This window comes from Coffea arabica, chromosome 4e (genome assembly GCF_036785885.1).
Source record: "Coffea arabica cultivar ET-39 chromosome 4e, Coffea Arabica ET-39 HiFi, whole genome shotgun sequence".
Lineage (NCBI taxonomy): Eukaryota > Viridiplantae > Streptophyta > Magnoliopsida > Gentianales > Rubiaceae > Coffea > Coffea arabica.
Window position 1 is genome coordinate 4,996,943 of NC_092317.1, and position 14,245 is coordinate 5,011,187.

Consider the following 14,245-nt stretch of genomic DNA (forward strand, 5'->3'; position numbering starts at 1 on the left):
GGTTGAACAAGTAATTAAGATCTCCAACTCTGCCGTCTAACCTGTGTTGCTTGTAAGGAAGAGTTGTTAATTAGGTGTTTCTTTAAGCCAAGATTAACAAATGAGGAGCTTTTGATAGAGCACATTTTGATGATTATCTTGAGCACTTTAATTAATTCCCCATATCAAAAGAGACACATTTTGTCATTATTCTTGTGTTGGTTATATTGCTTTTATTGCCACTTTTACCAGTGTTAAAATTAAATTTAACCGTGAGTTATAGTAACTTGAGCTTGAAGGATCACCGATTTTTTCCTTGCCAGTAGAAGAACCAATTAATTTTGTTGCTTTCATATTAAAATTGATCTCTCTGCAAACATTACACTTTGAAGTTGGTATCATCAGCAATATGGTACGACAAGTTAATGAAAATATATAACCCAAACAATTTGAGTATTGGATAGATCGAGACACTAAAAATCATATAACCCAACCATGCATATATATATATTGTAGTCAATGAATGCATCTTCCCATGCAACAAGCTTCAAATTAAGGCCGAACCACAACATTGTCTTCATGATCCAATACCTGCGAGGGAAAACATGGAAAAGATTCACAAACTTGAGCTCATAAATGGCATGAACAGATGAACTAGGAACTTAGCCTCGCACTCGATCGCAATCATTAACCCTGTAAACTCAAACCCTAAATTTAAAATGAAAGAATCTGATCGTTCCAGAAACCTTTTAAGTTTCTCAAAGGCTTAAATATTTACTTACATGGCGGCAATGGTAGACGTAGCCGCGTTCTTCTGTAGCATCAAATGGATAAGAAGCATTATTCTCCACCAAATTAAACTTAACCACTATTGTTGTAACGTGACCAGGGACCATTTTTACGACATTTTTCCATGTTTAATTTTCTCGTATGCTGGTACGGGAATGAGCATTTTAGTTGCATGACCGCTCTTTTTTTTTCTTTCAATTGAGTCATATTTTGTGCCTCATTGCACAAAATTTTGACACAATTATAACATCACATATTTAACCTGAAAAAAAAAAAATCATTTTCACGTACAAAGAATCATGGTAAGCTATCATTTGCCCAGGTGATCTTTTTATTTAACTAAGTTCTTCAGCGAGCGAATCATCTCGTTTTCTTTATGGTCCAGAATCTGCAAAAACAAATACTCAATAGCACGTATGACATAGAAGAAAAAAAAAATTAAAATATATTACAGGACCATAAGAAAAAAGTTACCAGTCATGTGATTAAATCATGCTAGTAGATCAAATTTGATCATAGACTTACATGGCAATGGTACACAAAATCGGGTTCAATAGTTGCATCAAAAGGATAAGGTGCATCATTTTCCACCAGATTAAATTTAACCACCACAGTACTTTGGTATCCCGGTTCAATCTTGATTCTTGACCACAATTTTTCCAAGTCTCTTCTTTTGCGTTGGATTATCTAGCAAACTTCCAGTGCCATGGGTAATCACACGCTTCTTTATAATACACTAGATGAGGTATGAAAACTGAACCTTGATATGGACTGTCACGTTGACAGTGCTTCTTTGTAAAACATTAGGTAAAATTTGAACTCTGACTTAGCGTATGAGAGAATTCTAAGGGACTCTTCCTAACCATTGAAACCTTTTCATTGAAACCTCTTCTGTTAGATGACTGTGCATCGACACGTTTGAGTTTCATGTTTAACTTGTATTGCATGGTTCACGAAAGCTTTAGCCTAGTACATCGTGGGTATAGGGCGGCTGAAAGAGTTGATAGGGCAAGTTTTAATTTTTGGGGTTCATACAAAAAGAATATGCAGAATTTTACTATAAAAACTATATGGTTTGGGAATATTAAATGAGAGACAAATTGGTTTGTAAAAGAGTTGATTGTTTTCTTTTCAAAAATGAATAAAATTGTCAACTTTACAGAAAGGTGGTACCTAAACAAAAAATAATTTTCTTACACTGTCAGTGTAAACGTATTGGATGAATACCACATCATCTGAATTTGAATTTAGACATCAAATTTTGTATATATGACTGCATTTAAACCCGCTAATGTATACACTGTCAGTATATAAAAGGTTTATCAAAAAAAAAACCCCTCCATTTTGCTGAATGTTGACGCAGGCGGCCTCAGGCTTTGCTTGCAAGAGTTAACCAGGGAGGTGTGGTTTAGTTCATGCATTTGTTAGTAAATTGAACTGCCTTGAAGCCCAGCAAAGGCCTGCAACAGAAATCGTCAATGAAGCAAGCCTCAGAACAGCTGCAACTGGAATAACAGGTGGCTCCTACGCTTTCCTCTTCTTCAAGTTTAGTCAAGGCCTAAACTTCATGGCGGGATCAAATGAAGGTTCACAATGACTCCAAGTCCATCAACATCAGCAGCCAAAATCTGATTAAAGTAGGCCATCTAAATTTACAAAAACCAATTTACCAACACAAATGAAATATATGCTATACCAATAAGATATAATTGCGTTTAAATTTCGCAAAACCCATCTTTTTTTTTTCAACAAACGTTAATATCATTGTATATATTAACACTTGATAATATAAGGGTTAATCACAAAAAGAGGCCTCAGCCCTCCAATCATTGTTGGCTGCTTCTGTTAGCCAAGTTGGGAAGTTGTTTTCCCAATCAATGTCATTAACTAGTTGTGTTGCAAAATATGCTAGCCTATGACCTCTTACATTAGCTGATCTAGGTACAAAAGAGACTTTGCATTGTTCAAAACCTTTAACTAGGTCCTCAATGTCTTCCAGAATAGTTGCTATATGATCATCCTGCACATTGTTGCTTTTGATCATGTCGATTGCCGTTTTGCAGTCTGACAACACTTCTATTTTCCCCCAACCTGCTTGTCTTGCCATTTGGAGTGCCATCCTAATGGTTAAGGTTTCTTCCATTAGTGCCTCTCCCTTTTTTGTCTCCATTACTCCTCTTGCTCTAATGATATTTTTTGCCCAATTCCTTACTATTATTCCTTTTCCTGTTCTGATTATTTCTCTTGCTTCTCCTTTTTGTTGTTCGAACTCTAACCTGTTCCCTGCTTTCCATATCTGCCATAATATGTTTGCTGTTAGAGTGATTCGTTCCTTTCCCTTTGCCATTGTCCCAGTTTGAACTACTGCTTCCCACCATTTCCACAGGTTGTTTTGAAGATCATGTAATCCTTCCCATCTCACTGGTGCTATGCTCCATACTATTTGAGCGATTAGACATTGAAAGAAAAAGAGTTCCATCATTTCTACTTCCTCCCCACACACACTGCAAATTTTGTCTCCTTTGTCTGTTCTGTTGTGGATTGTTTCTTTGATAGCTAAGCTATTCTGCAAGCACCTCCAAATGAAATGTTTCAATTCGTGCTTCAAGTTCAGCTTTCAGAGTTGTTTCCAAATGCTATGCTTTTTGATCTCCCAACTTGTTTCCTCTCCTATGCTTTCTCTTCTTCTTTCGTTTCTCCTTTCTTGCACAGCATTTGCATAGCTTGTCTTCACTGTGTACACCTCAGACTTTGAAAAGCTCCAGAAGAACCTATCTTTTCTTTTGAAGCAACTCAGTGGCATGTTGATTATATGCATTCTATCCTCTGGATTGAAAATTTGTTGCAGGATTTATGTGTTCCATCTTCCTTCTTTTATTAGCTGGTTCACAGTTTCGATCTGACAGTTTGGAGGGCATCTTGTGGTTATTTTCCCTGATTTCGATCCCATTAACCATCTGTCCTTCCATATGTTCACCTGGCATCCTTTTCCTTCTCTTTTCCACAGACCTCTTTGTATCAATCTCCACGCACTATGTATGCTTTTCCATGTCCATGAAGCTGATTCAGGAGGGATGGTTTCAAAAGCATTTGGGTCCTTTAGATACTTTGCTTTGATCACTTTACTCATTAGCAAATTTAGGGAAGTGATAATTCGCCAAAGTTGCTTAGCAAGTAAAGCTTCATTCAAAGCTTCTAAATCTTTGAATTCCTTTGACTTTAGACAATTTCTTCCAACTTATCCAATGCATTTTCCAGTCCTGCTGGCCACTTCCCTACCAGAAGTTCACTATACACTTGCATATATCCTTGCAAAGTCTTTTAGGCAACTTAAAGCAAGTCATGGCATAATTTAGCATTGCTAGAATCGCTGACTTGATCAGGACTTTCTTCCCAGCTTAAAATCCATCTACCAGCAAAAGAAAATAAACTAGAAATATATAGGTTTATAGTGGTGTACCACAGCAACAATAAGACATAATTGCTTGCTTGAGAAATGTATGTTAGCAATTCAATATTGGATGTTACCGCTGTTTCATTGATAAACCAACGTTGAGTTAATGGAGATTGAATTCCACAACAAGCTTGGTTCACGCACCCAGGATATGAAAAGGTAGTTGCAGAAGCCTGGAAAGATGGCGAGGAGAATTTAGAAGGCAAACTTCAAATGCTAAGAATGAGGCTTAAGGAATGGAATCTATTAGTTTTTGAAAATATTTTTCACAGGAAAAGGAGATGCAAAGCGAGATTGGAAGGAATTCAAAAGATACTATGCAGTCAGTATTCGAGAAAGTTGGAAAAGTTAGAGGTGAAGCTAGTGGATGAGTACAATAAAATATTGGAGCAGGAGGAGATTTTCTGGCGGCAAAAGTTAAGGATAGAATGGCTGCAGTGGGGGGACAAAAATACTAAGTTTTTCCATACGTCAACAATAATTAGGAGAAGAAAGAACCAAATTACGAGCCTACGGGATGATGGTGGTAAGTGGCATGATGATCCAGAGATCCTAAGGAGTATGGTACGGGATTATTTTTGTGATTTGTATCAAGAAAATGAGGAGGGAGAGGCTGGAGGATGTCCTACATTTGATATGTTCCCAAAATTGGATAGTAGGAGACTGGAAGCTTCGGGGAGACAGGTATGTGAGTATGAGATCAAGCAAGCTTTATTCAAAATGAATCCAAACAAGTCACCAGGGCCGAATGGAGTAAATGCGGGTTTTTATCAAGAGCACTGGGAGTTAGTAAGGCCCCAAATGGTCAGTTTTGTGAAAAAGGTATTTGAAGAGAGGATAATGCCGGATCATGTTAATAGCACACTTATCTCTTTAATACCAAAAGTGGAGTTTCCAGAAATGGTTTCTCAGTTCAGACCCATTTCGCTATGCAATGTTTCCTATAAGGTGGTAACGAAGATTATAGTGGAAAGAATTCGGCCAATGATTCCTGAGCTAGTCAAGCAGAATCAATGCAGTTTTATTCCGAGCAGACAAACAGTAGACAATATAATTATAGCTTAGGAGATTTTACACACTATGAGCAAGTGGAGGGGAAAGAAGGGCGGAATGGCAATTAAAGTAGATTTGGAAAAAGCGTATGATAGATTAAGATGGAGCTTTATACATCAGACTCTCAGGTTGGTAGGCTTCCCGGTAGGGCTAATTGAGCTAATCATGAACTGTGTCCAGGCGAGTGCCATGCAAGTCTTATGGAATGGAAAGAAAACTACACCATTTAAGCCAACTAGAGGGATACGGCAAGGCGACCCGCTATCACCGTATTTGTTTGCATTATGTATGGAAAGGTTAGACCATATGATTAAAGAAGCAGTAGCACTGAAGGAGTGGAGACCAATTAAAGTATCTCGGAATGGCCCAGGTGTAGCTTATCTAAGCTTTGCAGATGATTTAATGTTGTTTGCAGAGGCAAGTATGGGACAAGTTGAGGTGATAGGGGATATCCTGGGTAATTTTTGCAAGCTGTCGGGGCAAAAGATAAATGTCAGCAAATCACAGATTTTCTACTCATTAAACGTACCCTGAAGTGCGAAAATGCAGATAAAAGGGAGATTTGGAATAGAGATCACGGTTGACTTGGGAAAATACTTGGGTGTGCCTCTAATACATGGGAGGGTAACGAAAAGTACCTTTCGACCAGTTGTGGAGAAAGTCAAAAAATGACTAGTAGGCTGGCAAAAGCAAATACTGTCATTTGCAGGAAGGGCAACTCTGGTAAAGTCAGTGCTAGCTGCAACTCCATTATATATCATGCAAACGGCTATGTTGCCATGTTCAGTTCTAGATGAAATAGAGAGATGTGCAAGGGATTTTTTATGGGGGACCTCAATAGAGTACAGGAAAATCCATCATGTGAAATGGAGTACTGTGACAAGGGACAAAGAGGAAGGAGGACTTGGGATACGAAAAATGAGGGAGACCAATAGAGCAATTCTTGCTAAGTTGAACTGGAGAGCTCTGCAACACAAGGAGTCGTTATGGGTAAGGGTTCTTCGAAACAAATATAAAGAACCGGGAAGGAATGGGAGAAAATCCTTTGTTTGGAGGAGTATGGAGGAGGGGCAGAAGGTTTTGAGCAAAGAAGTAAGGTGGAAAGTGGGAAATGGGATGGATGTTAGATTTTGGAAGGACATATGGTTAGTAGAAAAGCCGTTAGTGGAAATGAGCGAAAGAGAAATTCCACAAGGAGAGATGCATAAGAGGGTCAGGGACTATTGGGTACTTGGGGAGGGTTGGAGTATGGATGAATTGGAGCTCTTCTTACCTATCCGAATGTTAAGTAGGCTCGGGGAAGTATATTTACAAGAAGAGGGGACTAACAGGGATTTGCCAGTTTGGACTCTGGAACCCGGGGGAGTGTTTTCAACTAGAACTGCGTATAATCTGGAAAGCAATGAAGAAGCAGTCCCGGATCAAAAAGGTTGGGATCAAATTTGGAAGCAAAGAGGACCGGGCAGATTGCAGTTCGTAATGTGGTTGGCTAGACACCAAAGACTCTTAACTAATGCAGAAAAGAAGAGAAGACATCTCCAGAAATGTAGTTATTGCAAGATATGTGGGCAGGACCCGGAAACGCAGCTCCATGCTTTAAGAGACTGTCCTTGGGCTAGAAAGATATGGTACACTCTAGTTCATCCAAAATTTTGGGAGGAATTTAACAGCAAGAGTGGAGAAGACTGGAACCTGAAGAGAGGTAATAAAGGCAAATGGGATCACTTCGACAGGCAGGCAGTTTTCCAACAGGTGGTGTACTCAATATGGGGGGGCAGGAATAATTTTTGCATTAATATGGACAGCAGTAAGCTTGATAATCTAGATAAAATGATAGTGACACTGTTGGAATCTAATCAAAGAATGTTAGACAGGGAAGCTAGGAGCAGGGAAAGACAAACTATAAATATCGAATGGACTAAACCGGAGAGAGGTTTGACCAACTATAATTACATTTACCTCCCCTGAGGTTTGACCAAATAACGAATCGATCCCTGAGATTTGACCAAATAACAGATTCCTCCCTCACACTAACTTCTGTCACTTATAAGTAACAGAAATAGCCAAAAGTCTGAATAACCCTTATTAATTTTCATCAAACTTTTAAGACATAAAAATAGAAATATGTACTTACAATTTTACCCTTTAGGCGGGAAACAAGACAGATAGCGACTTTATCACTTCAACCCCTACAATCCCAACATCAGATTATCATACTACACTCTCACTTTTCTTGTACTCTCTTTCCATGAAACCCTATGTTTCTATCGTTGCTTAATCCTTAAATCACTAAAATAAAACTCAAAAACTACAGTGCGTTGTCTACATATCAACATATTGTGGCTGGAGAAATTTTTCACAACAAAGGTTGTAGGTTCGGAAAGCTATTGGAGGCCTAAGCATAGTACTATCTTTAACTGATCATTTCTTGCATGGGTATTATATACTATTTGAACCAAAAAAATGAGTTCTGCATGCACGGATCTAATATTTATATACATTAGATCCTTCTTAGTTTGATTTCTAGGACACAAATATGCTTCAAATTTAGGGGTTTTTGATTGTGATGCATCAATACAACATTGCCAGCATTTTTGGTTGCTACTGCATGTATAATAGTTATATGGGTGGTGAACGTAGTCATAAATAACAAGAAATCCAGATTTAATAATGTAAATCTGGAGTTTTTGTGAAATTTTTTAATATATCACTTTTTTCTACATTGGCAAAATACATATGTAATTTTTAGTTGTTTGAACCACAATAAGGTTGTATTAGTCGTTTATCAAAATAGTTTTACAATTTAGGGTTTAATAGGAAATCTTTATTTATTTCCTGTTATGTCAGATTCCACGTTGATTCATATCTTCAAACTTAGTTGCATGCAAATCAGTTTTTTCTCATCATATTAATGCTATTTGTTAATGAAGCACATGATAAACTTTGTTGTTTTCGTGGTTTTAGGCTGGACTTGCAAGTGTCTACGACATTACTCTTCATTGTGAAAGCATGAAGTTTGAACTAAGGAATATTGATCCCGATCGCTATTCTTACATTGACTTGTTATCTGATGTTTGTGAGAATGTTTTGAATCGTATTTCTAGTCGACAAAATATCATGATTGCTTTATGTTGTGATATCCCTGGTACTGTGGAAACAATGAACATTGAAACTGATTCGGATGTGCTGGAAATGGTTGGTTTACATAGGAGGAATGGACGTATCAATGTTTATGTTAGGCAGGTTTGTGATGATGTTCAAGAGAACTTGAATGAAAATGCTGGTAATGGGAACAATATTGATGGAAATGGAAATATTATGGGGCTGAATTTTAATAATATTAGTGCCAATGTTAATAATGATAATGAAAATAACACGGGAATAGATGGTAGCAATGTTGATATTGCTATGAACTTTGAAGTGGTGGGTGTAAACTTCCATGGGACAGAGAGTAGCAATACCAAAAGGGCTGGTAAGAAGAATTCAAAAGGTTGGGCAGAAGGAAATGCTAGACAAAATACTATAACTAGCAAAAGGTTGGGTAAAAGAAAGGAATTCGAAAATGTTTTGAATGGTGTTGATGCAGGGATCCAGGATGAAGTGGAAACTGATGATGAGCTATATGTTTATAGTGACAATGATGAGATAAGTGTTGACTTAGATGATGAACTATTTAGTACATTTGTACAAGAGGGATTGGAAAATGAGTTAGATTCTGGTGGAGACTTGTCTGATTATGAGTCCAATGATGAAGTTGAAGCTGAAAATGAGTCCGACAGTGACTTGGAGGATGATTTAATGGGTGCATGCCTAAATATTGCTGAGTTTTCCATGCCTGAGGGAGAGAAATTTAGGCTCTTAAAGGGAATGATATTTGCAAATGTTGATACTTTTAGAAGGGTGCTATATGAATATAAAATTCAGTGGGGTTTTCCTCTAATTTTTTATAAAAATGAAAAGTCTAGAGTTACGGCGCATTGTGGCAATCAAGGTTGTGATTGGAGAGTACATGCTTCTCCAGCACCTGATAAGATGACATATATGGTAAAAACATGCACACCTGATCATACTTGTGTCATGAGTGAAAAAATTGTTGCTTCTGCCAAGTGGATTGCAAGAAAAATAATTGACCTATTGAGGGCAGATTCCACTGTTAAACCTGAGCTATTAAGGCATGAATTGGCTAAGTATGGTGTTTTTCCTACTGATATGCAGCTTTATAGAGCAAAGCAAAAGGCACAGGACATTATTGATGGTAGCCATGGTGATAGCTATAGCTTGCTGCCAAAGTATTGTGTCATGATTATGAATACAAATCCTGGTAGTATAGCTAAGATTCAATTTGAAATGACTTTGGCATCGGCTGTTCCTTCAGTTAAAGGAATGTTTGTGGGGTTAGATGCACTAAAGAAAGGATTTTTTGATGGCTGCCTTCCTTTCATAGGATTTGATGGATGTCACTTGAAAGGGCCGTATGGAGGGGTTTTACTTTCTGCAATTGGTCTAGATGGAAATAATGGATTGTATCCTATTGCTTATGCCATTGTTGAGAGTAAGAATAAAGAAAGCTGGATGTTTTTCTTTGAATGGTTAGCTGCAATGCTTGATGACTTTCCAAGGGATAGGCCTTGGACTTTCATGACTGATAGGCAAAAAGTAAGATCTTAACAACTCATTCAATTAATCAATCACTGATTTTGGGATTTTAACACATGTATTTTTTGACGTTTGTAGGGACTGATTGAAGCCATTAACTCTAAGGTACCATGGGCAGTGAACAGAAAGTGTTGCAGGCATATATATAGCAATTTTAGAGGCCGTTTTCCAGGAGTTATGCTTAGGCAATTATTTTGGCAAGCTTCAAGGGCTTACACTGAAGTAAACTTTAAGGAGGCTATGGCCAAAATTAAGGATTTAAAACCTGCAGCCCACGAGTGGCTGGAGAAAATTCCTTATCACTTGTGGTCTAGGCATGCTTTCCTCACAGATTTGAAGAATGATCACATCACAAACAACATTGCTGAATCTTTCAATCATTGGATAGGAGATCTAAGGGGTAAGAATGTGTTAACATTGCTGGACAATATTCGATCTAAGTTGATGAGTAGGCTGCTAAAAAGATTTGAAAAAGGCTGTCTTTATAAGAATAATGTGGTTTCAAATGTGAAAAACAGACTTAATGTACTTGCTAATGAATGTAGAAAGTGCACTATACTGCTTGCAAGTGGTAACGAATTCCAAGTGAAGGATTGTAATGTTTCTTACATTGTGAACATCAATGAGAGAACATGTGATTGCAAGGTATGGAACTTGTCTGGAATACCATGCAAGCAAGCAACAGCTGTTCTTATTAACAAGAGAGCAGATTTGGAAAGTTATTGTGATTTTAGCAAGACAAAAGAATTTTACATCAGAGCATACAATGAAGTCATTCATCCAATCCCAGATGTAAAGTTTTGGCCACCTATTGAAGTGAATCCTTCAAAAGTACTACCACCAGTACTTAGAAGAAAAGCTGGCAGGCCAAGAAAGGCCCGGAGAAGGGAGCAAGGAGAAGCACCAGCTGTAGGCCAAGGAAAAAGATCATCCACGCTGAAGTGTAGTTTGTGTCAACAATTTGGGCACAATAAAAGAGCTTGTGAAGGTGGTCCAAAGAGGGATAGAAAAGGCAATTTCAAGAGAAGAAATGTGGAGTGCACTATTCAAACTCTTACATTCTTACGTACCATGGACTGTAATCTTAAGCATTTTCTAACCTTGTTTTCATTCTTACTGAAGTTACTTGGTCAGACCAGTGGAATGGAACCTCGTGTATCTACTGGAACTAGCAGACCAACATCTACTTATTGTCCCACACAAGAATCAGTTACTCTACCTGCTGGAAGTACACAACCTCCCATTGAAGTCTCTCAGGTGACTTCTAATGTCATGTACTCAAATTCTCATATTTGTAGATTTTGCTAACTATAAACATGCATGAAATTGTAGGGAGAAAGCAATACTAGACATGTTGCTTTATCTCAAACACATGAAGAAATGTTTGGGAGTTCAAGAGCTTCAAATCTACTGGGCAAAAATCTTGCTGCTATGGTCATTGGAAGAAGATCAGTTGCTGGCAACAACAATGGAGGGTCAATATCAGGATCTATTCCTACTTCAGCACAACCAGGGCCTACATCAACATTGCCAGCAACTTCTGAAAAAAATTCTCAATCTAAATATGCAATGTTCTAGCCTTCAGGCTTTGTTTACATATGCTTTTTGTTGACATGGTTGCAAATGAAGATAATTAGGATTCTCAGTCTATTGTGCTTGTACTTATTAGACTTTATGGCCATGTTATGGTCTTGTTGTTCTGTTGACGGTTCATAGCACATATGTGGTGCTGATACTGATAAAACTCTGTGACCAGTGTATGGTCTTTTTGTTCTTTTGATGATTCATAGCACAATGGAACTAAGTTTTGCTTGTTTCTCTGTTTGTTTTCACTAGCTCTTTTCAAGTGCTTGGTATGAGATATTTTAGATTTTATGCAAACTGTTGAGTGCAGCTGAGTGGTCACATATTGCATGATTTTCCAGCCGGATTAGATACAATTTGGGTTACCATTGAAATAGGAGAAATATTTTAGGAGAAAGCCAGAGTGAGTCGAGAGGCAGCAGCCAGGGTTATGCGGAAGAGACTCAGGTTATTTTGCTGAAATGGAGTACGGTCTTGTGGGGCTTGTTATTAGCTTATGATAACATAAAGAAGAAAATAAAACATAAACGTCACTTTATAAAGGCAAGTGGTACTTGCTGTCTGTGTATATACCACAGTCTCATTTGGATTCCGTCCTCCTTCTCAACCTAAATTCTCAGCTTAGATTTTTATTCCAAACCCCTCAATTTTCTGATCTACGGCATCCAAACCAAGCCCCTCAAGATAACCCGACTCATGTCTTCAAGCCCCTCAAGCCCTTCAAGTCCCTCAAGCCCCTCAAGTTTCTGATCAGATATTGCTAGTGTTAACCCGACCCACGTCTTCAATGCCGCCGGCGTCACGGGTTGTCCCAACGTCGACTCACAGGTTGTCCCACAAAGTTGAGACGATCCGGACAAGTCTTCAATGCCGCCGGCGTCACGGATGGAACCAACGTCGACTGGTGCGGGTGAATTTTTGAGTATGATGCGGGTCGTCCACTCGGGTCGGGTGTTGGATTCAAGGAGAAGGAAAAACCTGCAACTTTTTGGATCTTTCTATTCCAAGATCAAAGCCATGGTGGGTTCTCTTTCCTTTTATCTTTTCATTCATTTTTGGTTTCCTATCTGAAATTCTAATAATTTATGTTTTAATTTTTTTATTTTTGGAAATTGTGATTAACTGAACTCAAGTTGTTATTTGGGTGTTTTCTTTTCTTTATATGGGATATTATTAATCTGTTTCATTAGATAGTGGATAGGCTGAATGGTTGTCAAGAACAGCATGCAATATGGTTTAATCCGAAAATGAGAAAGAATTGCGAATTGTGAATTTGTTAAGCTGGTGCCAATTTGATTATTGAAGAATTGTGAAGAATTGTGGTTTAATCTGTATCATTTGATTATTGAAGTTTGAGTTTGGAACTGAAAGATGAGACTGGGAAGAATGTATTTCTGTATCCGAAAATGTTTTTTGTCACTTTTTTTGTCACTTTTTCTTTAAGAATTTCCGGGATTGAAATTTACTCTTCTTGTACCTTTGGTGATAGACATTCAAGTCATCTGAGGCTTTTAGTCTTCTATATTTCAGATGTGGTCTACTGTGCTCTCAATATAGTGCTTGATTATGTTGATTATGTTGATTAGTGGCGCTTGCTACTGCTTAGATATACCTTTTCTTGGAGCAATAGGCACTGATTTAGAAAGAATCTAGTCCTGCTGCATATCTCTGCAGGACATGAGGAAACTGATTCCAGCTATGTAGTTGTTTTCTTTAGAGGATGTGTGCTTGTTTTCTCCTTGATTTAGTGGGAACAAGAGTATCTAAGTAGCTATCCTACAAGTCATTAATATGTACCATTCTCCCTAAATTGTATTTTGGTTTTCAGGTTGGGAAGCAAATGCTGCTAAAAAGACTACTAGGGTAAAAAGACTACTGGGGTAACTATGGCTCCAGTAGGAGTGGTAAAAAGACTACTGGGGTAACTTTGCTTGTTATAGACGTCCTGATCTCGTTTGCAGTGGTTGCTGGGATTTCTGAACTTCTGGCATAAAGGAGAGGTGCGAACCACAAGGGTGAGAGTCTTGCCATGGCATGTCTTTCTTGGCCACTACACATATGCTTTGGCAGTGGTAACAGCTGAGACAGGGCTTCTGGAAAAATTGACATTCTTGCAAACCAGAGGAGATGTATTGAGACGTTGCACCGAGTCAATGGTTGTGAACGGTTTAGGACTTGGATTGGCCCTTCTGAGTGGTATTGTAATATTAGCAGCAGTTTTACCAAAGCATGAAGCTCCACACTTTAAGATGATGTACACAAACAACAAATGCTTGTCTTCTCAGTAACAATTATCCAAGTCTTTGTTATGAATAATTATTTTAATTGTTTGCATGAAATGAAGTAGACTATAAACAACTCGAAACAACCAAACGTTATACCACTGAAATAACACTAGAGGTTCCATTTCATCCAAGAACATTTACAACAAATCTTTGTAGCATTTTAAACTAGACACAAAAGACATTTCCATCAGCTAACACATATGAGCCGTGAAAATCTAGAAAGCCAGAGATATTTCATTTGCGAAGCAGAGAGATATTTCCGAAAACTTCACTCTCTACTCAAGATGTTTACATTTCATCATTCCCTTATGAATGAATTACTATCTCATCATATATTAGCCAATTTTCATGGCAATCGATGTTGTACCAGCTTATTCACAGACCCAAATGCAAGCTTCTCTAACTTGTCTAATCTCATTTTCTCAAATTTCCTTTGAAAGATAGT

General features: G+C 38.0%; 1 protein-coding gene across 1 annotated transcript; it reads left to right on the forward strand.

Moving 5' to 3' along the window:
- Positions 1-12,382: 12,382 nt before the first annotated feature.
- On the forward strand, positions 12,383-13,803 carry LOC113742488 (probable transmembrane ascorbate ferrireductase 4). The gene is made up of 3 exons (XM_027270320.1): positions 12,383-12,425; positions 13,344-13,378; positions 13,477-13,803. Exons 1-3 carry the CDS (start codon positions 12,383-12,385, stop codon positions 13,801-13,803), a joined length of 405 nt encoding a protein of 134 aa, XP_027126121.1.
- Positions 13,804-14,245: the final 442 nt, after the last annotated feature.